Source organism: Dermochelys coriacea, chromosome 7 (genome assembly GCF_009764565.3).
Source record: "Dermochelys coriacea isolate rDerCor1 chromosome 7, rDerCor1.pri.v4, whole genome shotgun sequence".
NCBI classification, from domain to species: domain Eukaryota; kingdom Metazoa; phylum Chordata; order Testudines; family Dermochelyidae; genus Dermochelys; species Dermochelys coriacea.
Genome location: NC_050074.1, coordinates 127,133,031 through 127,159,055, shown reverse-complemented (window position 1 = coordinate 127,159,055; position 26,025 = coordinate 127,133,031). Strand labels below are relative to the sequence as shown.

The 26,025-nt window shown below is 50.7% G+C and overlaps 1 protein-coding gene across 2 annotated transcripts in view; it reads right to left on the bottom strand.

Moving 5' to 3' along the window:
• ABCC2 (ATP binding cassette subfamily C member 2) overlaps positions 1–26,025 on the bottom strand; it is a 55,816-nt gene that overhangs the window by 5,965 nt on the left and 23,826 nt on the right. For both annotated transcript variants that reach the window (XM_038408230.2, XM_043518543.1), the window contains 15 exons: positions 23,632–23,716; positions 23,060–23,126; positions 22,113–22,239; positions 19,673–19,849; positions 18,712–18,879; positions 17,809–17,995; positions 16,479–16,602; positions 15,606–15,738; positions 14,607–14,826; positions 14,131–14,285; positions 13,304–13,459; positions 12,892–13,091; positions 8,386–8,512; positions 7,770–7,871; positions 7,450–7,593 (listed from right to left, as the gene is read on the bottom strand). In XM_038408230.2, coding sequence (XP_038264158.1) covers positions 7,450–7,593; positions 7,770–7,871; positions 8,386–8,512; positions 12,892–13,091; positions 13,304–13,459; positions 14,131–14,285; positions 14,607–14,826; positions 15,606–15,738; positions 16,479–16,602; positions 17,809–17,995; positions 18,712–18,879; positions 19,673–19,849; positions 22,113–22,239; positions 23,060–23,126; positions 23,632–23,716 — 2,172 coding nt within the window. The remainder of the gene's footprint in view (positions 1–7,449; positions 7,594–7,769; positions 7,872–8,385; positions 8,513–12,891; positions 13,092–13,303; positions 13,460–14,130; positions 14,286–14,606; positions 14,827–15,605; positions 15,739–16,478; positions 16,603–17,808; positions 17,996–18,711; positions 18,880–19,672; positions 19,850–22,112; positions 22,240–23,059; positions 23,127–23,631; positions 23,717–26,025) is intronic.

Sequence of the window (26,025 nt, the reverse complement as noted above, 5' to 3'; positions counted from 1 at the left end):
CCCACACTCATGTGCCCTGCTGCAGCCCTAGCTCTCCCATTGCTTCATTCCCCTGGATTTGCTTTCCTGGAATCTATCCCGAGGTGCTGCTGCCCCCTCCCATGCCCACCTCGCTGCCCCTCCCTGCGCCTCACAGACTGAGTTCTGGTAGCTCATGTCACTGCTGCCCGGCTTCCCAGCTCTCACATGCGCAGTGAGCGCAAAGCCAGGACAGCTCCTTCCTGTTTGGAGGCTGCATGGCAAAGAACCTTCTTGGTGTGTAGGGTCGGCTCTGCTGACCCGGTGACTCCAGTATCTGGTGGGTTCAGATCCCTGAATTTGGCCAGGCAGATGGGATGAGACTGACAAAGAGACCACTGCCATCCTCCTCTCTGGACTTGGGAGCAGGCCTTGCTATTTCAGCTAGAAGATGAGGGGAGAAGGTTGGGAGAGACTCATGAAAACTCTATGTCAGGCTTCCATACTCAGGTGCGGGAAAAAAAACAGCCAAGCAAAGCTATAGTAAGGGCCAGGCAAACACTACAAGGTGAGCGGATGGGGAGCAAGGAGAGACACAGTACAAATATGAGTGTTACAGTTCATGAGTCCAGCCTATCGAGGTCACGTCCAGTCCTATAGGTCTGTGATTCTATGTGCTGTTTAGGAGGAATAGGCTTAAAAGTAAAGGTAGTGGGGTAGCTGTGATGTTATCTGATTAAAATATGACCATATAGATCAGTGTTGCAAACAAAGTTATATATTTGCAGGAAATCTTGTACAAAGGTTGTCGAGTGAGGTGTCTATGATTATGCTATCTGTATGTATGTATCATTTTTGTATTTGAAGTTATAAGTATTGGCTCTATACCTGGATTTCAAATGTTTGCTCCTGAGGTAACACCCACAAGGTAGCTAGGCAGCACATCTTGGAGGGACTATTCAAATTGAGTGACCCATCAAAGTACATTAACTCACAATGGACCATGGGAGACGCCCATCTACACTGAATGGAATGGCCCGCTGTGACTAGGCAACATGCATGGACATGGGACTTGCGCATGTGACTCCAAATGCCATTGTGTTGCTGTAATTTTCCACAGTAAGAACAATGGGATGCTCTCCACATGGCAAAAGCTATAAAAGGCCCTGGAAACACACCTCCATTGGGTCTTCAATCCTGCTCCTTATCTCTGAAAGAACTTTGCTACAAATTGAAACTCTGAACAAAGGACTGAATGACCCATCCAAGCTGTGGTTGTACTCCAGAGACTTGACTTAAACCAGCAGTTTATTCCATCACTGCTACAAGCCTGAACCAAGAACTTTGCAATTACTGTATGTATTTGTTTCTTTTAACCAATTTTAACTCATCTTTATTTGTGTCTTTTTATGAATAAACCTTGAGGGAGTTAGGGATAGTTCAATGGTTTGGGCATTGGCCTGCTAAACCCAGGGTTGTGAGTTCAATCCTTGAGGGGGCCATTTAGGGATCTGGGACAAAAATTGGGGATTGGACTAGATGACCTCCTGAGGTCCCTTCCAACCTTGATATTCTATGATTTTACCTACTAAAGGATTGGCATTAGTGTGATTTTTGGGTAAGATCTAAGTTATATATTGACCTGGGTCTGTGGCTGGTCCTTTGGGATCAGAAGAACCTATTATTTGATGAGACTGGTTGTAAAGAACCACTCATCTCTGAATCCAATGTTTTTGGTGGAGATATAAGAACTGGAATGCCTGAGGAAAGTGCCTTTATGTTTTCTTGTTAGCCATAGTGGTGAAACAGAGGTTTACTTTTGTTACAGATTTGGTATATCTTATGGGGGATTAGCCACCAGTCTCGGGGTGTATCTGCCCTATTTCTCAGCAGTTTGTCTTGAATTTGACATCCTCAGTTGTGACCCACTGAGGCATGGTTACAGTAGCATTGTACATCAATGATTCAGTAAACTGTAAAGAAATAAGAGGTAATATGGACAAAACAGAATCTGTTTGGGTCAAAATCACCTTGAGGAGGGATTGTAAAAGAGGTTCTGTTAGGATAGTGTTAGGGGTCTGTTGTAGATCCCAGGGTCAGACTCGAATATGGATAGAGAGCGCCTGAATATTATTATTAGATCAATCAATACTATTGGGAATTGTGTCATAATGGGAAACTTCAACTGCATGGACACAGCTTAGTGAATAAATGCTACTCATATCAGTAGGGCTCAGTTATTCGTGGATGTGATAGACAACAGTTTTCTTCATCAGCTTGTCACTGCACCAACAAGAGATGATGTAATTTTAGATGTTTAGGTAAGTAGCGAGGACATCACAGAAGAGCTGGTTGGAGGAGCTAACCTTGGATCAAGGGATGATGAGTTGATTCAGTTTAGATTAAATGGAAGGATCATCAAAACCAGGGCATCAGCTATGGTTTTGATTTCAAAAGAGCACAGTTTGAGAAATTAATGGCATTAGTTAAAGAAGTCAACTGGACCTAAGAGCTCAAGGACTTCAAAAAAACAAAAACAAAAACAACCTAGTAGGGAAAGGCTCCAGACCCAGCTGGATGAATAACTACCTCAAAAAAGCGGCAAAGCATTGTGCGGCCTCATGCATCCAATGAAGTCGGTATTCACCCACGAAAGCTTATGCTCCAATACGTCTGTTAGTCTATAAGGTGCCACAGGACTCTTTTGCTTTTACAAATGCAGACTAACACGGCTACCTCTCTGATGCTTGACACCTCAAAAAAGTTATTAGGAGTGAGGCGAGAGCCTAGGGGAATGGTAAAGGGATTAATCAAGAAAAGAAAACTATATTGTGGAGATTAGAAAATGTAGGAATAAAATGAGAATTTCTAAAAATCAAGATGGATTAATGTTTGTCAAAGAAATTAAAATAACTAATGAGGTGCTTTAGCTATAACAATAAGGAAGGATGAGGCTTGGTCACTTTGCAGTGTGGATGGGAGGTGATTAAAGATAACCTAGGTGTTGCCCAAAAACGAAATGAATACTTTGCCTCAGTTATCAATAAGGATGATAATATGGAACATGTGTATGAAGGCAGTATGGCTGAGTGAAGTTAACCACAACTGAGGAGGAAGAAAAATTCCAACAGCTTAATGTACTCAAATTGGGGAGAAACCTGATAATTTCCATCCCAGAATGCTGAAAGAACTGGCACATGAAATTGCTAGTCTGGTAACAAGGATTTTTAATAAATCTGTCTATTTGGGAGGTAGTACCATATGACTAGCAAATAACCAATGTTGTACCTATATTTAAGAAACAGAAAAGAAGTGATCCAGGCAATTACAGACCTATTAGTCTGACCTCAGTAATATGCAAGACTTTGGAACAAGTTGTGAAGGAAAGAATAAATAAATTCATGGAGGTAAACAAAAAAGGAGATGTAATGTAATATGAGTTTACCAAAAGTATATTATGCCAGAGTAACTTGATTTCCTTCTTTGATAAATAACTGCTTTTTAGATAAAGGAAATCCAGCAGTTCCAATATACTTGGACTTCAGTAAAGCATTGAACACGGTACCTGTGGAACTCTGTACCTCAAAGCAGCACCCTGGAACCCCCATATCCACCTGTGTCATATAATTATGATATATTTCATAGAAAGCATGCCATGTAGAATATTATATGAACGGTCATGATCTGCTGAAACACATTGTTCTGTTAAAATATGTATATCATTGATATGGATGAAGTTATGAGATTTTGCTGTATGGTTGCTAATTAAATATGTTGTAAGTCTGAGAGTCTCTACTATAAGGGTGATGAGACCCACCCAGGAGGGTGTTAAATGACCATTAATCAGCAGGGGAGTTGTAATCAAGGGATTTACATCTCTATGACTCAGTTGCACAAGACTACACTGGGGAATTGCTTAGCTCTGTGACTCAGCAAAGCCCACCAGGACATGCCTGGGCTAGTGTCTTCCAAGCACATGGACTAAGGATATAAAATAGGGGACAGTGGCATCATGTTTTCGCCTTTCTCCTCCCTCCACCTACACGAGAAGCAACAAAAACACTAAGAAGACACACTTCAACTGAGGAGACTGGTCCCAGGCTTCAAAGGGGAAGCCTGTGTATTAAGAATTGTAATATCCAGTAGGATGAGAAAACTGCTTGATCCAAATACTGCCTAGTTGAATAAAGTTTAAGATTTAGACTGTGCGCTTACTTTTATTTTCTTTGGCAACTATCTCTGACCTTTTATGCCTACCACTTATAATCACTTAAAATCTATCTTTCTGTTGTTAATAAATCTGTTTTATATTTTACCTAAAACAGTATGTTTTGGTTGAAGTGCTTGGGAAATCTCAGTTTACAAAGGCTTGTGTATGTCTCTCCACCCTGAGGGAGGGGCAGACTGGGTAATAAAACTTACATTGGTAAGGATTCTGACCAGGCAGGACAGTACAGCTCTGGAGTGCCAGGCTGGGGGAGCTGAGGGGAATTAGAATCATAGAATCATATAATATCAGGGTTGGAAGGGACCTCAGGAGGTCATCTAGTCCAACCCCCTGCTCAAAGCAGGACCAATCCCCAACTAAATCCTCCCAGCCAGGGCTTTGTCAAGCCTGACTGGTGCCTTTCTCTGTGTGATTCGTGAGTGGCTCTGGGAACATGCATGCAATCTAGCTGAATGTGGGGCTCCACATGCTGTTGTGCTGAGTGATAACAGCACCTGGAGGGGTTTGCTGTTTGTCCCTAGCAAAACATTGGCGAGTCAGCCCAAGCTGGAGAGTACAGTGGTACCCCAGTTCCAGGTTTTACCCCGGGGATCCTGTCACAGTACAACATGGAAAATTACTAATTAGAGAAGATGGGGATTAGTACAAGAATTGCAAGGTGAATAAGGAACTGGCTAAAGGGGAGAAGGCAACGGGTTGTGCTGAAAGGTGAACTATCAGACTTGAGGGAGGTCACTAGTGGAGTTCTTCAAGGAACTAATCTTATTCAGTATTTTTATTAATATTAATGACCTTGTCACAAATAACAGAAGTGTCCTTGAAGACAGGAGTGACAGATATGGGATGCAATTCAATAATTCAAAAGTGTAAGTTCATGTACTTATGGTCTAATAAGAAGAATTTCTGCTACAAGTTGTGGGGGCTCATCATTTGGAAGCGACAGAGAAGGAAAGAGACCTGAGTGTGTGGGTTGATCACAGGATGACAAGCTACCAATGTGATATGGCTGCAAAAAAGGCAAAGTGATCCTAGGATGTATCAGGCGAGGAGTTTCCAGTGAAGTATTAATGCCACTGTACAATGCACTGGTAAGACCTCATTTGGAATACTGGGTAAAGTTCTGGCCACCCACGTTCAGGAAAGACAAATTCAAATAGGAACCAGTGCAGAGAAGAGCTACAGAGCTGATCCAGGAAACAGAGGGACTATTTTATGAGAGCAGACTGGAAGAGCTTGGGGTTAATTTAGCTTATTCAGGCTGGAAATTAGAAGGTTTCTAGCCTGCAGAGGAGAGAGGCACTGGATTTAACTTCCAACAGGAGTTATGGGGGCAAACAACTGAATTAGTTTTGAGAGAGAGCTGGGCACATTTAGGAGTGTAATTGTATGACAGGGTAGTGTGTGATGGTTGTTGTGAAGTAAAAAGGGATCTCACAAAACTGGGTGACTGAGCAACAAAATGGTGGCTGAAACTCAATGTTGATAAGTGCAAAGTAATTCACATTGGAAAACATAATCCCCACTATACATACAACATTATGGGGTCCAAATTAGCTGTTACTACTCAAGAAAGAGATCTCGGAATCATTGTGGACAGTTCTCTGAAAACATCCACTCAATGTGCAGCAGCAGTTAAAAACCTAATTATCTATCCCAGTTAGGAAAGGGATGGATAATGTGATACAGGATGCTCCCTGGGGAGCAGTGGTAGAGGAGAAATATATAAACCCTAGGCTAATTAAGGCATGGTTCCCTGTGGACTAGAGAGGGTTGATACAGGTTAATTGGAGCACCTGTAGTCAATTAAGCCCTGTCAGGAACCGAATAAACCCCTGCTTCAGGCAGTCAGAAGAAGGAGGAGGAAGGAGAGAGGACTGGAGCTTGGAGGTGTGTTGTAAGATTTGAAAGACCAGAGAACCGAAGTAAGGAAGACCCTGCCCCAGCAGGGGAGGGAGGCTTCCTCCCCCAGCGTCTAAGGACCGAAGGTTCCCCACCCAAGGGGAAGAGGGTAAGAACCTGCAGGGGTTAAGAGGGGCTGGGGCTCAGAGTGAGGAGCAAACCCAGACCCCTCCCCCGCTTCCCTCCTCTACCTCCTTTCTGGGCCACTAGCGGGGACCTCGGTGGCCCAAGAGCAGGGGCAAGGGGTGGCGTCTTAGCGCCCTGCCAAGAAAAACGCAGGACCCACCATACTAATATCGGCCATCTTGCCACAATAATAAGACAGAAAATATCATATTGCCTCTATATAAATCCATGGTATACCCACATCTTGAATACTGCATGCAGATGTGGTCGTCCCATCTCAAAAAAGATCTATTGGAAAAGGTTCAGAAAATGGCAACAAAAATGATCAAGGTATGGTATCACAGCTGCCGTGTGAGGAGAGATTAAAAAGACTAGGATTGGTCATCCCTCTGGGGCACCTGGCACCGGCCCCTATCAGCAGACAGGATGCTGGGCTAGATGGGCCTGTGGTCTGACCCAGTCTGGCCCTTCTTATGTTCTTATGGTGGGGAGCAGGGCTTGAAAGCCCTGGGGGTTCCTTTCAGTTTGTCTCATGTTTCTAAAGTTCATGCTTCAGGACTTCAGTCACCTGGAGGGGTCAGGAAGGAATTTTTCCTTTCCCTCAATGTATTCTGTGGGGTTTTTTTCTGGGGAGATGGGGTGTCTCCTTCCTCTGAACCATCAGGGATGGCAACAGCTGGAGATGAGACACTGGATGTGGGGGGACAGGGCTCTGAGCTGAGGCTGAGCATTCTAAGGGTCTAACTGGTCACCATATGTGGGGTTGGAAAGGAATTTCCCCCGGTCAGATTGGCAGTGACCTTGGGTATTTTTCATCTTCCCCTGCAGCATGTGGGTCACTTGCCAGGATTATCTTGGTACATCTCAGTCAATTCCGTGCCACTGCAGGGGCCTCGGGCACTGGTGCAACTAAGTGTCTCCTCTCCTCTGCTGCAGCAGATAATCTAGTCTCCTAAGAGATGTTGTAGTTTTGTTTAATTTTGGTTGTTGGACTTCGTGGGTGGTTGCTGAGTGAGGCTGGTGGCCAGTGATACACAGAGGGTCAGACAAGATCATCTGGTGGTCCCTTCTGGCCTCAAACTTGAGGACTCCCTCCAAAATAAAGTGATGTCTTCTTGCTCTGATCTGAATCAATGAGTGTTTCAGTCCTGGAATCAAACCCCTGAGGGTCCCCACACTCCCTCTCATCAGCAGCTGACAGCAAAGAACCAGAGGGGTCTGTCAGGGAGGCTCCTCACCTTTTCAGTGCTCCCAATATCACAGGTGAGCCCATGAAGAACCAGCTCCAGCCCAGGTCGGTACCGGACCTGGTAGTCAGTAATCTGGATCTCGCCTTTACTAGGCCAGCCGGGGGGTGGTCGCTGCTCCGTTATCCACTGAGCCTGGGGGTTGGGGAGGAGTGTTAAAAGGAAATCTGATAACTGGGGAACTGTGGTGCAAAGCACTCTGGGTAGCAACATGCAAATGAAGTGAGACATGCAGAGAAGTAGAGGTGCCCAGTTCTCCCTGCACTACTTCCCACTCTATTCCCAGTCACCTTCCCCTCACCCAGTTTCACCTCATTCTCCACCTCCGTGTACTCGTGAACTCGCTCCACCGCCACGATGTTGGTTTCCAGCTCCGATGTCATCCGCACCAGCCAGTTCAGCGTCTGGGTTATCTGCACAGCAGAGACCAGCAGGTCCTGAGCCTGGAACACCCAAACCTTTGCCCCTTCCTGAGGCCCAGTGTCCCTAGCAGGAGTTTCCGCATCCTGACTCCATCCTGCTGTAACACACCAAGCAGCAGCACCCCCAACCTCGCTCACCCCATCGCATCCAGCAGCAATGTCCCTGCCCTGTCCCCACCTCCTCCCAATGGGACAGTCCCTTTCCCAGCCCCCATCCTGGCCCAGGACCCACAGAGGGAGTGCCCCTGTCTTGGACCAGCATGTGCCTCCCCCCTTGCTATGGGAACATCTCTTTCTTATCTCCATCCATCCCAGCAGTGTCCCCCTCCCAGCTGGCAGTCCCCAGGAGGAGAGCCCCTTTGCTGGCCAAATGTGCTGGAGCACTTTCCAGCTGAAGGCAGGAACCAGCCACTGAGGCTCTGCCACCGGGAACAGCCCTGCCCCCTTGGATGTGAGCAGGCCCCCACAGAGCAGAGAGCCCTCGTTCCCAAGTGGCTGGACTCACGTTGAGTGCTGAGGAGATGGAGAGCCCAACAATTCCACTCCCCAGAGAGTCCCTCGTAATCACGGCCAGGAGAGCTGCAAAGAAAACCACCAGGTTCCCGACAAACTCCTGGCGGATGGCCAGCCACCTGCAGCAGGGAGAGCACTGGCGGTGAGACGTGGGAGAGAGAAGCCTGCCTGCACCTATGCTCGCATGGTGGGGCACTTACAGTGAGCACCATCAGCACCATTCCCGGCCACCCGGAACACCCAGTGCCACCCCATCCACTCACAACGCCCATCAGTGCAGTGAACGTCCGTCACAATCCTCCTCCCCAGGCCTCACCATAAATATTCCCCCCCAGGCACCTGTTTCTCACACAGAACTGCTGCTCTTAATCTCCTACCTGTGGCCTCAATATTCCCTACTAATCCACCCTGTCACACCCTACCTCATCTGCGAGCAAGCACCCTAATAAAACCCAACTGGCAAACAACTGTCTGACCAGCAATATTCTTTCCCAGTAATCACCCAACTCACACTAAACTGCCCCTCCCAGGCGGCTGGCTATGCCTCATTTTAAATATTTCCCTCATCATCCCCATCTCCCAGTTACATCCTAAATTCTCCCCATCCCATCACGCCTGGGTATTCCCCTGGAAAGCCCTTATGTAACACCATACATCTTCCCTTGTATTTATACATACAAAAAATAAAAGGGGGCACAGCTGCAGGCACATCACAGAAGCGGGGAGACACTCACTCAGTCAAAGGTGAGATATCAGCCTCGCCATGTCATCGGGTTATGTCCCCCAAGCTACCAGCCCCACGTCAGCCTGATCTGGATGGAGCTAGTCCTCACTAGCATCTCTCCTAGCATCCCATGACTCCCACAGTCACCTCACACCCAGGTATGTACCGCCAGGGATATTACATGTGCGTCTGACCATTTCCTCAACATTACACCAAAAGGGGCTGTGTGTGGTCTCTGCCGAAAGCAAAGGTCTAGCTGATTGTCCTAGTTATTGGGAGATGTTTTATGGAAAACAATTTTAGAGTCATGTAATGTAGGATATTCGTGTTCCAAATCTGCTGGGAATGAAAACTACCACTTGAGGAGGAGGCGTCTGAGAGCCCACCAAATCCACATGAGAACAATGGACGCCCATGGAGACAGGGGGTGTTTATTTACTGTCTGGAGTAGATGTTGGCTGGAGCTTTACAAGGACAAACAAACTCCAAGAGAGTTCTGGGAAAAGGGGCCATGGGCTAACAGACAATAGGCTCTGACTGTAAAAGAGGAGAAGAGTGGCCCATGTGGTTATCCATGACAGGAGAAGACTGTCGACCTGGTTCATGAAAAGTTGAGCCCAGCTTTTTAGACTGGTCAAACACTGCAAGAACCAACCTTTGGGTGAGAAATACCTGATTAGACAGAAACGTAACTTGTGAATAAGTCTAGGCTATAGATTGAGTGTAATCTTATCTTTCCAAATCTTTAGACTTGCTTTGATTTGAATCTTTACCTCAAGCTCTGTTAAATAAACCTCAATTTCTGTTCAAGTGCCTTGTGCTAGGGCAACTGCCGAACTGAGGTGAAACCGGTGAACTATGGTGCACGGTCTCCATGGAGCCAATGGATCAGTGTACACAGCAGGTGTCCAGTGGATAGGGGACTGAGCACTCAAGTGTGACAAAGCAGATATGTAAATTGCTCGCCTGCAGAGGGAAAGAGCAGGCGCTCACGGAGACAAGTAGCTGGTGTCTGAGGAGTGTTTCCCCTGGTGGGCACAGGCAAGGCTCTCTCACGCTGTGAGCAGGTGGTAGTGATTCACCCTGGGTGTAGTTCTGAAACACCATCACACCATGTTTCATCATAAATCATCCTCCCAAATCACCAGGTCTCACGCTCAATTTTCCCCAAGTCACTTTCACTGTCTCATCCTAAATCCTCCCCCAAATCATCCAGTATCTAACCTAAACCAGTCACTTCCATTGCACCTCACCCTACATTATCTCCCTGTCCACCCCATCTCTCCTTCTACCCTGCTCCGCCTAGTGGGTTCCCTCAGGGATTGGTTCTTGAACTTGTGCTATTTAACATTTTTATCTATGTCATGGAAGAAAACGTAAAATCGCCAGTGATAGCATTTGCAGATGACACACAGATTGAGGAAATGATAAATAATGAAAAGGACAGGTCACTGACAGAGAGCAATCTTGATCAGTCAATAAGCTGGGCACATGCAAACAATATCTTTTTCAATACTGCCAAAGGTATAATCATATCTAGGAACAAAAAACATAGGCCATATTTACTGGATGGGGGACTCTATCCTGGGAAGCAGTGCTCTGAAAAAGACTTGGGTACCAATGTGAGATTTCTAAAAATAGCTACAGCACTCAACAGAGGATGTAGACTCAGATTATGTTACCTCTACATTTGGCACTGGTGTGACTGCTACTGGACTACTGTGTTTTAAATGAGGACTGGATGTTTTTCAAAAAGTCTGCTCTAGTTCAAATCTGCATGAATTCAGGGAAGTCCCATGGCCTGTGCTATGCAGGAGTTTATGATACATGATCACAATGGCCCCTTCTGGTTTTATAACCTATGAATCAATGTACCTAGGCGGAGCAGGGTAGAAGAAGAGATGGGGTGGACAGGGAGACCATGTAGGGCAGCATTATCTCCTGCAAATTGTAACCAAACTTGTTTGTCTGAGCAACTGGCTGAACAAGAAGTAGGACTGAGTGGACTTTAGGCTGTAAAGTTTTACATTGTCTTATTTTTGAATGCAGTTATTTTTTTAACATAATTCTACGTTTGTAAGTTCAACTTTCATATTAGAGATTGCACTACAGTGCTTGTATTAGGTGAATTGAAAAATACTATTTCTTTTGGTTTTTACAGTGCAAATATTTGTAATAAAAAATAAAGTGAGCACTGTACACTTTGTATTCCATGTTGTAATTGAAATCAATATATTTGAAAATGTAGAAAACATCCAAAAATATTTAAATAAAAGGTATTCTATTATTGTTTAACTGCACGATGAATTGCGCAATTAATTTTTTAAAGTGCGCGCTTAATCGCGATTAATTATTTAATAGCTTGACAGCCCTAAAAAAACCTATTGAAACAAGACACTTCACTGCACACTCCTCTCCCTCTGGGGAGAGGATGACAGAACAAACAACATGTGACAGATGTGTAATTATAGTGCTTAATACACTACTAGAAGGCGCTCATACTTAGAATAGAATAGACTAGGCAAATTGTAGCATTTCCATCTAGTAATGGATCAATACCATTGTTAGGATTCCTTCTGTTCCTAATACACTTTTAAAAATCCCTTTTTATTGTCCCTTACTCTTCTGGCTATAGATGTCACAGTGTGTTATTTGGCTTCCCCAATTTTCTACAATTCCTAGCTTCTAAGCCCCACCCACCCAAAGCACTCAACCAATGCCCTCCAGCATTCAATCAAGCACTCCAACACCCATCAGCACCATCACAATCTATCTGAAGCATCCAATACTCCTAATACTGACCCAGAACACCTCAGCACCCCACAGTATAACCTCCCCAGTTCTCCATGAATCCCGTAGGCACCAGGTTTGTATAATTTTTGGTGGTGCCCAGAATGGGTCCAAGCAGAACCATCCCGTCCATAGGATGTACCGGGACAACCGCCCCAGGCCCCACGCTTCAGGGGGATGCGGGGTCCAGGGCAACCTGGGGAGATAGTGGGGGGCCTGGCACCGGCAGCAGCGAGCAACCCGGCCCCAGCCTTCCCTGCCCCGCCGGCTCCCGGCATCGCTTGGGGGAGGGGGAGGAAGCTGGAAAGAGGCAGGGTGGGGGCTTGGGGGAAGGGGTGGAGCAGAGGCTTGGGGGAAGGGATGGAGTGGGGGTGGGGCAGGGGCAGAGCAGGGGCGGGAAGAGGCTGGCCAGCACTAGGCTCCCCGCTAGCCCCCCAAGACGTCCTGTACCACATGTCCCCCTGAAGCACGAGGCTCCCCAAAGAGCGGGGCCCGGGGTGGTTCCCCTGGTCCACCCTATGGATGGGACAGCTCTGAAAATATAAGCCCAAACATTGGTGGAGCCTGAATATTGGTGGAGCATGGGCACCACGGGCCCATATAACTCACCGCCTATGGAAGCCCCCAGCAGTGCCCCATCTTATCAGCCAAAATGACCCCAACAAGGCCTCGTGCTAGAATGTGATCCTGTCCCAAAAATGCCCTGTTCCTACCGAAATATGCAGACTCCAGGCAGGGTCTGGAACCTTATGGGTTAGCTCCCCAGTACCCAGTTCAGCCAGCCAAGACCCACCCAGAACATCCAGAGGCCAAATGAGGCTCTTCAGATAAGCCAAAGACCAGGAGAGCCCCAGCTACAAGTAATCTCCCCACAGCCATCGAAATCACGTGCACTGATTTTACTGTAGCTAGCTGCACTCAGATCAGTGACATGATGAATACAGGTCCTGCTGGTCTGTCCCTTTGGGGGAGGAGTCATCTCACCTATTCGAGACAATCCAGGAGTAAACACTTTTCTGGTTGATGTCCATGATCCGGTCATTGTGCTGCAGGAACCGCGCCTGGTGTCCATAGGCCCTGATCACAGACAGGCCTGACACTGTCTCGCTGAAGTGGGAATAGATGGGAGACCTAGTGACAGAATCCAGACGTCTCAGCTGGCGGGACGTGGAGACATAGATGCGCTGGGACCAAAGAAGCAGCTCCATTACTGCAATGTGCACCCAGGACCTTCCCACCCGTGGCAGGTGGCAGAGACCTCAGTTCCGCTAGGTGTGTCTGCAGTGACACATGCTGGGCAGATGGCCCCAGCTGTCACAGCTCTGGGACTGACCAAGGAAGGAGAGAGGCTGAGCTCTGCCCTGCCCATTGCGCCGAAAGTGCCAGAACCACTCACCAGCAGGAAGAAATAGAAGATGCTCAAGGGAATGATGATAAGAGCGAAGTAGGGGGTGGCCAGGCAGATCATGAGCAGGGTGCTGATGATGCCCAAAAAGCAGGTCAGCCAGGTACGGAAGGACATGGGGATGGTCTCATCCACAGTAAAGATGTCCTGGGAACAGATGGAGAAGAGGGGAGATGCAGGCAGTGGTGCAAGACAGGAGGAGGCCAGAGGGCCCTGCACACGCTAAGGGAAGCTCTGATACCACTCTGCCCTCCAGCCCTGGGGCTCAGCATGATCCTACTGTCCAGACAGGGAGACTGACACAGAGAGAGGGAAAGGGACTTGTCTCATGGGGTATGTTGTGAATCAGTGGCACAGCTGGGAAAATGAATGCAGGGATCTTGATTTCCAACTCCCCATATTCTAACCATTAGACCCCACGTCCTCCCAGATCTGAGAACAGAACCAGGAGTCCTGGCTCTCAGTCCTCGCAGCTCTAACCATTAGACTCCACTCCTGCTCTAGCTCTGCGTGATTAAAGGCCAGTCAGGTTCCTAGTTTGGACCCACCTTGTTCACATCACAAAGCCCTGCTGAGACCTGACCAAATGTTGCCACGTGAGGCTACTGACAACGCAGTGGGCTGTTGGGGAAGGCGTGATGTCTCCATCAGCACAGGAATTGCCCCGGGTGAGGGTTCCTAGGATAAAGCTACTGGCATTGTAGCAAGAAATGTGCCTGTGAAACGCTTGAAGGAATGTCCCTCCCTCTGCTGCCACCCCCGGCCCTGGTCCCACCAGGACAACTGGGCACAGGGTCCCCCCTGGCACAAGCTCTCACCTTGGCAAATCTGTTGATGATGCGACCCGTGGGGGTTGTGTCGAAGAAGCTCATGGGCACTCGCAAGATATTGCTGAGCAGCTGCTGGTGCAGCATGCGGGAGGCCCGGATGGCACCTCGGGCAGCCAGGAGGGCTCCGGCCAGCAGGAAGGCAGCTAGAATGCATGCATGTGCCAGTTAGGGTCAGGCTCACGGGACCTTGGGCCCAACACACCCCTGGCACACATGGAGAGATTGGGTGCTCCTGGGCTGCAATCCTCCAGCTTCCAGGGAGGCCTCAGACCCCAGCTGCCCGTTCCCAGCTCCCAGGGAAATCTTGGCAACCCCATCCAGTGCACTGGGGGTAATCTTGGGCCCTGGCAAACTGCCAGCTCAAGCAGGGGCCTGGGACCTCAGCAACCCTTCCCTGGGCTCTCCAGCCTAAGTGCCCCCAGCTCACAACATCCCATTTAAATTGGGTGGGTCCCCAGACTTACCCCGCACTATGCCCAGTGCCCCGAAGATCCCGATCCGCATGTCCCGCTGAGAGGTTGGGTAGGTCTTGTTCCAGTACTGCAGCGAGTCGTCCGTCCAGTCACTGAGCCACAGGTTGGACCCCATTAAGGCGGCATATTGTGCAACGTAGGTGATGAAAACCCAGGTGGAGAATCCCCAGCCCACGGCGTGCAGGTAGCGCAGGTATAGGGAGAACTTCACCTGCAGAGCAGCACAGCTGTTGCAGCATCCCATGGAGTCCAGCTGCCGCACGCACCCCGACGCAGCTATACCTGCAGGTCACACTTCTGCCCTCCCCACACAGCAGCACTCAACCCCCCCCACAGCACCGCCCAGCCCGCAACCTCAGCACCACCCAGGCTCCCATGCCCTCCCCACACAGCACCACCAAGCCTCTCAGCACCGCTTAGCCTCTCACGCCCTCCCCACACAGCCCCCACACAGCACCACTCAGCCCGCCCCCGCAGCACCACCCAGGCTCCCACATCCTCCCCACAAAGCACCGCCCAGCCCCCGCATCCTCCCAGCACCGGCCAGGTTCCCCACAGCACCGCCCAGCCTCCCACACTCTCCCCACACAGCACTGCCCAGCCCCCCACGCCCTCCCCACACAGCACCACCAAGCCTCCCATGCCCTCCCCACACAGCACCATCAAGCCCCCTCAGAGCACCATCTAGTCTCCCACACGCTCCCCACACAGCCTCCCACTCCCTCCCCACAAGGCACCACCCCAACCCTGCTCTCCCCAGCACTGCCCGCCCACCTTGCCTTCCCATAGCCAGCAGCCCACCCTCCAAACACACCCCAGCAGCACTCCTCCATACCTCCCTCTTCACAGATAAGCTGGGAGCAGTGAAATGGGGGTCACAAAAGCTGAGGGTCAGCTTTCTCAAGCAACTATTGTAGTTGTAAAGCAGCGAGCTGTGGGGTGGGATTTCACGATGTCCCTGCCCCCAAGCCACAAGATCTCTTCTCTCACCTTCCCTGTTTCCATGGCCTCCTTCTCAATCAGCCTCTGTCCTGTCACCTCCTCAGAAGGCTGCTTGCTCTTGGGCCCCTCCTCACTCACTTGCAGGGCCTTTCGCAGGGACTTGGTGCTGCTGGTGCTGAGGCTGCAATAGGGCGATTGCTCATCGTTAGCCATGGGGCAGCTGCACTTGGAGCCACCCTGGAACCCCACCGGCCTCACCCTGCACTGAGCCTCCTGCTCCAGCATGCTGGCTGCGGCGGGATCTGCCAGGGAGCAGCCATGAGACTCACTGACTTTGGCGAGAGAAACATTTCAACTGGAGCCTTTGGGAATTCCTCCGAGTCCAGCGTTGTTCCCACCCTCTCCAGCTAAACAAGCCCAGCCCCCCACTCCAGACACACCTTTGCCCAGCCAGCCCCAGGGAAAAGCCCAAGGGCTGGATGTCTGACATACAGAAACTGTTGGATAAGTCATATTAGGGGGGAAGTTACTCAGCTGCGCGATCCTGCCCAGTGCATTGTGAGACAGCAGAAAGGGGTGGGGTTGGAAGACAGCTGGAGAAACCCTGCAGGCAGGAACTCCTCGAGCCTGGGCTGGGGAGCAGAGCCATGACAGACAGGCCCTTTCCTGATCAGCAGCTGAGCAAAGCAGAGGGCCCCACATGCCATGCAGGTCAGGGAGGCCCCAGAGACCAGGACTCTCAGACGCTTTCCCACAGGTTCCCCAAGAAGTGAAGCCTCACACAGGGCCCCTCCATCCCGGAAGCAAAGCAGAGGCCCAGGACAGAGGGAGAGGCCTGAACAGGAAGCAGGGAGAGGAAAGTAAAGGGAGAGGTTCTGGTGGTGGGGGAATGAGATACGATGACTGGGGACAGGTTCCTACCTGCGGTTGAATCCTCTCTGCTGGATGCTGGCTTCTCTTCTCAGGGTCATGGTCACTATGTCGGCTGGCACTTCCTCCGTGCTAGTCTCAGGGACCTCGCCGTCTTGCTCCTCTGCAGCTTCCACTGAAGCAGCAGACACAGGAGTTAGAGGCGCCTGGACTGGATGTGGTGTTAGGTATTGAACAGAGAGGAGACACGGCTCCGTAGCCATGCCTGTGCTGTGTCCTCCTGCACAGCAGCCAAGAGCTGCTGTTGCTGTGACCGAGATGGCAGTTCCCTGCAATATCTTCAGGAGCCCTTAATAAATTGTGCTCAAGTATCCTTGGGGTCCATTGTATTACATGAACGGCTTGTGTGTGATGGTGGGCAGGAATGTATGTAACCTCTGGAGTGGGGAGATGTAATTCCTGGGTGCTCAAAAGACTATATCGAACAATGTGTCAGACTAGAACAGACTCTTGGACCAAAAAGTGTGGAGTGGAATATAAAGGGCACGGGGAATCCCCACCTCCGGTGATGCAAACCCAGGCCCTGAGGAGGGGCCACTGTCTGCTGATCACTCTCGCTGCCATCTGACAAGTTCCTAGCTCTCTCCCCTGAAGCAGCTGGTGCTGGTGGCCCCTGTTGGAGATGGGGTACTGGGCTACACAGACCCCTGCTCTGAGCTGGAGTGGGAACCCTTCGCCCCTAGGAGTAAGAGTGCAGTGTTCTCTAGGTGGAACTGTCCCACTCCTTGTCAGGGCCTGTCTTGGGGAGACCAAGGGCCTTTTCTGGCTTCCAGGACTGCACAGTCTGCTCAGGTGAGTTGCTGGGCTTGCTCCCAGCCACAGAAAAGGGAACGTCCAAGCAGCAAGCTGACCGCTGTCTCCCAGCCGCAGCGTGGGGCTTTGGGGCCCGAGCTGAACAGGGAAGGAGAAGAGACCATGCTCTGGGAACCATTGTGGGTGGGAAGGTTCCCAGCAGGGGTCAGGGCAAGGTTCCTGCATAGCCATATAGCTCTTTCTGCTGACTCATACTGAGGTAAGACGAGCTGCGTCACACTGCGTCCAGTTCAGGAGGAGGCAGGGTTGGTGTGTCCCCAGAGGCAGAGGGGAAGGGGCAGAACAGAAAGGCCCTGCAGAGACAGACCCAAACCCCAGAGTCAGTGTAGGCGAGGCTCTCCTTGTATTAGTGTTACCCTCGTTAACAGAGGCAAACCCCAGGTGGGTGAGTTAGGGCTGTCTCCTTCCCTTCCGCCAACACTGGGGCGCTCTGGGCAACATAGCACAAAACAGGACTCCATGGGCACCTGTATGAAGCTGATCCTCGGTCCAGCACATGCCCCCGTACCTGTGGCCTCCCCCTCGGGGGTGCTGCCCTCCTGGCTTCCATACGTGCTCAGGAGCTGAGCGAAGGCCCCACCGTTAGCCAGCAAAGTGCTGTAGGAGCCCTGCTCAGACACGGCACCGGCCACCAGCACTACAATCTCATCTGTCCTTGGCAGAAAACTGATATTGTGCGTCACCAGGATCCGGGTCTACAACGAAGAATGGCACAGAGGTTACAGGGCCCAACAGCTACAGGACCGCCGCCCCCTCCCTTGCCCTTGGCTGGAAACACATGCCACCCCCACCCCTGGCTGAGGACTGGCAGGGCACTCATCACCTACCTCTACCCCTGGTTGGGGACCTGCAGGGCTCCCCCTCACCCACTCCAACCCCAGCTGGGGACCCCCCCTCTTTCAGCCCTGCCCCCGGCTGGGGACCCAGAGGGCTCCCCCTCACTCGCCCCCAGATGGGGACCTGCTGGGCTCCCCCTCACCTACTACCGTCCCCAGCTGGGGACTCAACGGGCTCCCCATCATCCACTCCTGCCCACCGCTAGGGACCTGTCAGGCTCTCCATCATGCCCCTTCACCACCAGCTGGGGATACACAGGACTCCCCTTGCCCTCCCCCACTCATCTGGGAACCCGCGGGGCACTCTGTCATCTACTCTCACCCCTAGCTGGGGATGCACAGGGCCCCCCTCGTCCACTCACATCCCCAGTGGAGAGCCTGGAGGTGTTCCTGTTGCCAACTGCGCAGAACTGCCCACCAACTGGCCCCTCGTTCAAGCCCCCTGTTAAGCCACTAAGAGGGCTTGCCTGGCTGCAGAGGGAGCCACACCAGAAGTGCTCCAGATGAGGGTTGATGGGGGGAATCTCCTGGGTGGGGACTGCTCCCTGCCCCGATCAGCTTGGGGCTGTTCTCACCTTGCTCTGCAGCAGCCCATCCGGCCCCAGCACCTGGTCAAAGAGGTGCTTCCCCACGTGAGCATCTACAGCCGACAGGGGGTCGTCCAGAAGGTAGATATCTGCGTTGCTGTACACAGCCCTAGCCAGGCTGACCCGCTGCTTCTGGCCCCCACTCAGGTTAATGCCCTGGAAGGGGAAAGCACCCGACTGTAAGTCCTGGGGCTCTCCCTGCACCCCAGTGTGCTGACCAAGGGGAGCAAAGTCTTCCACTGGTGCTTACTCACCCTCACCCAGCCCCATGTTCTCCAGACAGCCCTCCCCCCCGAGCAGCTCTCTGCACCCCCACCCTACCCTCACAGGCTCCAGACAGATCCCGAGCATTACACACTCTCTGCACCCCCTACCTTATCCCTACATGCTCCAGACAGCCCCGACAAGCACCACACGCTCTCTGCCACCCCCTACTTCCCCCCCCATGCTCCAGACTGACCTTGAGCACCATACACTCTCTGCACCCACCACCCTACTTCCACGTGCTCCAGACAGCCCCCTGTGCCCCATATGCTCTCTGCACCCCCACCCTACTCCCATGTGCTCCAGACAGCCCTTCCCCCCCCGAGCGCCACATGTTCTCTGCCACCCCCATCCCACCCCTAGGAGCTCCAGACACTCCCCAAGTGTCCCCCTCATTACCTCCCAAATACACACCCAGGGGCTGCTGCTTCTACCACCAAACATTCCTCCTCAGCCTTGGACACCCATGCACCTCTCCAACTCCACATACCTCCTCCTCCTCTTCTACCTTCCTCAGGCACCCACGAGCCACCCTTGAGCTTCCTACACTCACACCCCCTCCACCCTCTCTGAGCCTCCCCAGACACCTCCCTTGCTCCTATCCCCCACCTACTCCCCAGGGCGCTTCCTCCCAGCCTTCCCCTCCCATCACACTCTCCTTCCCTGGCATGCCCAGTGCCAATACCTTCTCTCCAATCTCCGTGAGGTCACCCCCAGGGAGCAGCTTCAGGTCTGGAAGGAGAGCACAGGCCTCCACAACCCGCTGGTACCAAGCCTCATCCAGTTCTAACCCAAAGAGAATGTTGTCCTTCAGTGTGGCGTTCTGGATCCAAGCCTGCTGGGGAACGTAGGCCACAGAGCCCTGGAGGGAAGAGTGAATCACAGCTGACTCATCCAGTCGGTGCAGGACTTGGGCCCTGGACTAGGGGCTGGGGAAAGGAGGGATGGGGGAGTTGGGCCTGAGATGGGAGCAGTCACATCCCCTGTGCAGGGAACTAGACAAAGCCAAGATGAGATTGTGACATTGGCAGACCAGGTGCCAGCTCATGCCAAGGCCTCTAGGCCTCAGCTGAACATAGACCAATATATTGCTGGAAACCGGTCTGGCTCAGCTGTGTGTTGGCATTGTTCAAATAAAGTTGAGGTGTATGAGAATGTGGTTAGACATTATGAAATGCTGGTAGGAACTGCATGTAGTAATCTCACTTACAAGATCTGTACCCCACATTTTAAGGTTATATTGAGCATTTACTTTGTAATCTCCTGTAACTATGTACCTTGTGAAACAGTAACGAAGCATTAACAAATGTAAAATGCTGGCTTCCTACTGAAGTAGTTAGGCCTTGCCCACCAAGAAAGTCCATTGAAACAAAGGAGCCATTGTAAACATCAGAGGACAAAGACTTTGTTAATTGCTCCCCCTGCTCCCAGGAAGAGGAATCATCCTATCAGCTTGAGCTCTGGGGGAAGGGAATAAAAATTCCTGCCAAAGAAGAAGCTGGATCTTTTATGCCACTTGGAGTTTGAAGGGCAAGAATTATCAGGCAAAAACAAAAGATCCCCAGTGCTTGGCCTGGGTTAGCCCTAAAGGACACATAGAGCTTGCTTATTATAGAAGCTTCTATTACTTTTTGAAACTTTAGATTGGAACCCATTTGTGTGTGTTTGTTTATTTGCTTTAACCTTGTAAATAGCACTCATTTCTTTTTCTTAGTTAATAAATCTTTAGTTAATTTATTATAGGATTGGCTACAAGCATTGTCTTTGGTGTTAGATCTAAGATGCAATTGACCTGACGTAAGTGACTGGTCCTTTGGGACTGGGAGTAAACTGAATGTTGTTGTGATTTTTGGTGTAAGGGACCATCTATCACAAAGACAAGTTTACCTGGATGACAAGATAGATCAGAGTACCCAAGAGCACTGTCTGTGACTCACTGGTTAGGCTGTAATAGTGCCTGAGGAGCTTACACTTGATACTTGGCTGGTGAAATAATAGAGTCATAGAATTGGAAGGGTCCTCGTCTAGTCTAGTCCCCTGCACTCAAGGCAGGACTAAGTATTATAGACCATCCCTGACAGGTGTGTGTGTCCAACCTGCTCTTAAAAATCTCTAATGACAGAAATTCCACAAACTCCCTGGGCAATTTGTTCCAGTGCTTAACCACCCTGACAGGATGTTTTTCCTTATGTCCAACCTAAACTTTACTTGCTGCAATATAAGCCCATTGCTTCTTGTCCTATCCTCAGAGGTTAAGGAGAACAATTTTCCATGTAACAACCTTTTATGTTCTTGAAAACTGTTATCATGTCCCCCCTCAGTCTTCTTTTCTCCAGATTAAACAAACTCAATTTTTTCAATCTTCCCTCATAGGTCATGTTTTCTAGACCTTTCATCATTTTTGTTGCTCTTCTCTGGGCTTTCTCCAATTTGTCCATATCTTTCCTGAAACATAAGTACAGAACTCACAACCAGTATGGAGTTTGTGCTCTGGTTCTTAACAGACAGCTTGGCAGAGCTGATCATTCCTGTGACACTAAAAGTCCTGCAGGATAAATGTTATTCACTGCATCTCCCCAGGACTTAGGGGGAAGAGGTGCTGGAGGCTAGGACCCTAACTAGCCTTTCCACCCTACAGACCAAGGGTTTGCTCTCACTTCCATGAACTGGGTGGATATTTGTCCATGGCACCAAGCTGCCATGTGATCGGTCATGACAGTTAGTGGATGTCCAGAGCAATAGCATGAAGTGTGTGAGGGAAGTCTGAAGGGTATTGGCAGAGTCGAGTAGGGACAATTTGAGTAGCGGGGGGCTACAGATCAGGATTGAGGGGCATCGGCAAAGATATGCACATAGGGAAGCCAGGGCTGGAAGAGCAGCAGGCTGTGGGGCGGGGCTGAGGGCACTAGCAGAGCTAGAGGGTGTCCCAGAGCTGGAATACCAGGGAAATTGCAAGTCATGACCGAGGCTGCTTGGCCTGGATACTGGCTGGGGAGAAGGGTGGGAGGAGCCTTGGTGCCTGGTCATGCTGTTCACATCTCTGCCTGGGGTGGGCACTCTTAAGTGCCCCCCAGGATCCAACAGCAGCTCACGGGGCCTCCTCCACCCAGGGCACCTCCTCTCACCTGGATGTTAATGTGCCCCTTGAGGTTCTCCATCTCTCCTAGCACGGCTGACACCAGTGAGGATTTCCCTGAGCCTACAGCCCCGACCACAGCCACCAGGCACCCAGGCTTGATATCCAGAGTGACCCTGGAAGGACGAGAGAGCTGAGTGGGACACAGAGCAGCGCTGAGCAGCTACTAGGGATGTAAATAACACGTAAAAACAATAACCGTGTAACCAATTAAAATTCTATGGTTACATGGTTAAACGTTTAACTGGGGAATTAGGGATGTGGGGGCTGCTACAGCATGGGGAATCCCTGCTGCCTGGGGATCCCCACGCCCAGGGATCCCTGCTGCCAACCCCATGCCCAGCATCCCGGCGCGCCTGGCATCCTGGTTGCCGGCCTGCACCCAGGGTTCTGGCTGTTGTCCCGTGCCACAGATCCCAGCTGCCGGCCCACCCCGGGGGTCTGCGCCGTGGTGGCAGCCGGGATGCTGGGAGCAGATGGCAGCAGAGCCCTGGGCATGGGGCCGGCAGCCGGGATCCCAGATGTGCGGGCAGCAGCCGGGACCTCGGGCAGAGTTTAATTGTTAACAGAAACCGATAAGCCTCAAGCTTATTGGTTAACCAGTTAAACTTTTACATCCCTAACAGCTATGTTATCCAGGCTAACCACAGGCTCCTTCCTGGATTCCTGTGTCTCTTGGACTTGCCACCCGGGCCTTGCACGGGGCTGGAAACGTCATGAAAGGACCCAGACCATATGGTCAGCGAGAACAAGCCAGCGAAGCAGGTGTTTCCAGCTGCCCATGTCTCTGCTTCGGGGAATGTGTGTCCTGCAGGGCCAGGCCCCTTGGAGGGCTGTGTTCCACCCATGGCAGCACAGGGCGATTGCCTGGCAAGTCAGTAACAGAGAAGGGAGCCCCCCAAGCACAGCACAAGGCCCCAGACGCAGCACACTTACTCTCTGATCACAGGCTCGGCACCCTGCTCCCAGGCAAAGGAGGCCTCGGAGAACTGCATTGCGCAGTCTGCCAAGAGAACGGGCAGCGCTTCAGAGACTGGGTGGGGGACAGCTCTCTCCACAGCCCAACCCCAAACTCAGTGTGTCCAGCTCCCAGGAGCCACCAGCCCACTCAGGGGCTCCCCCTCATGCCTAGTGGATCCTGGATTTGGGCCAAGGGAGGAAATCCTCCCAAAGGGTCCTGCATATGAGGGGACGGTTGTTGTACCACAGGACCCTGAAAACCAGATGCCCCCACATGAAGTGCGAGGGGGGAGGGTGTATCTAAGGGCCCCACACATGGGGTAGGAGTGGAGGGGAGATTGTGCCTGGGGGCACTACACACTGGGTGGGAGTGGGGGGATGTATCTAAGGGCCCCACAGATGAGGCGGGGGGGTTGTGCCCAAGTGCCCCCCACATGCAGTGGTGCTGATGGGGAGTTGTATTTGAGGGCCCTACACACCCATGATGTGGCAGCGGGCCCCCCCACAGGCACACCAGGGCCCTGCTGTAAGACTGGTTGTTTATTTACCAACACCGGGGTCACGTCTTATGGCTGAGAGGTCCAGGTCGCCTCTCCCCAGGTACCGCTCCAGCCGCTCGGTGGACACGCTGGTCTGCAGGAAGCAAAAGGGGATGTCACACAGGTGAGACACAAGATCCATCCAAGTGGGGTAGAGAGCTCCAGAATCTTCCTGCCCAACCCTCACACCCTGGGGGCAACTCCCCAGTTCTGTATTTCCCAAGAGATTGAACAATAAGGCAGGGACCATGTGTCTACGTGTGCAGCACCCAGAAGAGAAGGTTACTCCCCCTGTGTAGTAACTCAGGGTCTTCGAGATGCGTGTTCCTATGGACACTCCCCTGTAGGTGCAGCAGCACCTCCTGCACCTGGGTTCGGAGAGCTTCAGTACCCACGCCCGGTGGGCTGCACATGTGTTCCTCCCCGTCTTGCACCATCTATATAGCGCTCTGTGGTCCAACCACCCTCAGTTCCTTCTCTGCTACAGAGTGTGTGTGTGTACTTCGAAGCAGAGAGGAAGAAGGGTGGGGAGTGGAGCACCCGTAGGGACACATCTTTCAGAACCTCCGTTACTGCACAGGGGGAGTCACCGTTCCTTCTTCTTTGAGTGGTGTCGCGATAGATGGTCCACTGTCAATGACTGTAGAGCAGTGCCCCAAGATGGAATTGACTTTGGAGTGATGTCTACTAAATCTGGGAGGTATTGCCAATACAGAGAAGGACAGGGATATCATACAGGAAGATTTGGATGACGTTGTAAACTGGAGTAATAGTAATAGGATGAAATTTAATAGTGAGAAGTGTAAGGTTATGCATTTAGGGATTAATAACAAGAATTTTAGTTATAAACTGGGGGCGCATCAATTAGAATAACAGAGCAGAAGAAGGACCTTGGAGTATTGGTTGATCAGATCGAGGGACGTGATCGTTCCCCTCTATTCGACACTGGTGAGGCCTCATCTGGAGTACTGTGTCCAGTTTTGGGCCCCACACTACAGGAAGGATGTGGATAAATTGGAAAGAGTACAACGAAGGGCAACAAAAATGATTAGGGGTCTAGAGCACATGACTTATGAGGAGAGGCTGAGGGAGCTGGGATTGTTTAGTCTGCAGAAGAGAAGAATGAGGGGGGATTTGATAGCTGCTTTCAACTACCTGAAAGGGGGTTTCAAAGAGGATGGCTCTAGACTGTTCTCAATGGTAGCAGATGACAGAACGAGGAGTAATGGTCTCAAGTTGCAATGGGGGAGGTTTAGATTGGATATTAGGAAAAACTTTTTCACTAAGAGGGTGGTGAAACACTGGAATGCGTTACCTAGGGAGGTGGTAGAATCTCCTTCCTTAGAGGTTTTTAAGGTCAGGCTTGACAAAGCCCTGGCTGGGATGATTTAACTGGGACTTGGTCCTGCTTTGAGCAGGGGGTTGGACTAGATGACCTTCTGGGGTCCCTTCCAACCCTGATATTCTATGATTCTATGATTCTATGATCACAGGATGACTATGAGCTGCCAATGTGATATGGCCGTGAAAAAAGCTAATGCGGTCTTGGGATGCATCAGGCGAAGTATTTCCAGTAGAGATAAGGAGGTCTTAGTACCATTATACAAGGCACTGGTGAGACCTCTGGAATACTGTGTGCAGTTCTGGTCTCCCATGTTTAAGAAAGATGAATTCAAACTGGACAGGTACAGAGAAGGGCTACTAGGATGATCCAAGGAATGGAAAACCTACCTTATGAAAGAAGACTCAAAGAGCTTGGCTTGTTTAGCCTAACCAAAATAAGGCTGAGGGGAGATATGATTGCTCTCTATAAATATATCAGAGGGATAAATACCACAGAGGGAGAAGAATTATTTAAGCTCAGTATCAATGTGGACACAAGAACAAATGGATATAAACTGGCCATCAGGAAGTTTAGACTTGAAATTAGATGAAGGTTTCTAACCATCAGAGGAGTGAAGTTCTGGAACAGCCTTCCAAGGGAAGCAGTGGGGGCAAAAGACATATCTGGCTTCAAATCTAAGCTTGATAAGTTTATGGAAGGGATGATATGATGGGATAGTCTAATTTGGCAATTAATTGATCTTCAACTATTAGCGGTAGATATGCCCAATGGCCTGTGATGGGATGTTAGATGGGGTGGGATCAGAGTTACTACAGATAATTCTTTCCTGGGTGTCTGGCTGGTGAATCTTGCCCATATGCTCAGGGTTCAGCTGATCGTCATATTTGGGGTCAGGAAGGAATTTTCCTCCAGGGCAGATTGGCAGAGGCTCTGGGGGTTTTTCACCTTCCTCTGCAGCGTGGGGCACGGGTCACTTGCTGGAGAATTCTCTGCCCCTCCAAATCTTTAAACCATGATTTGAGGATTTCAATAGCTCAGACATAGGTCAGGGGTTTGTT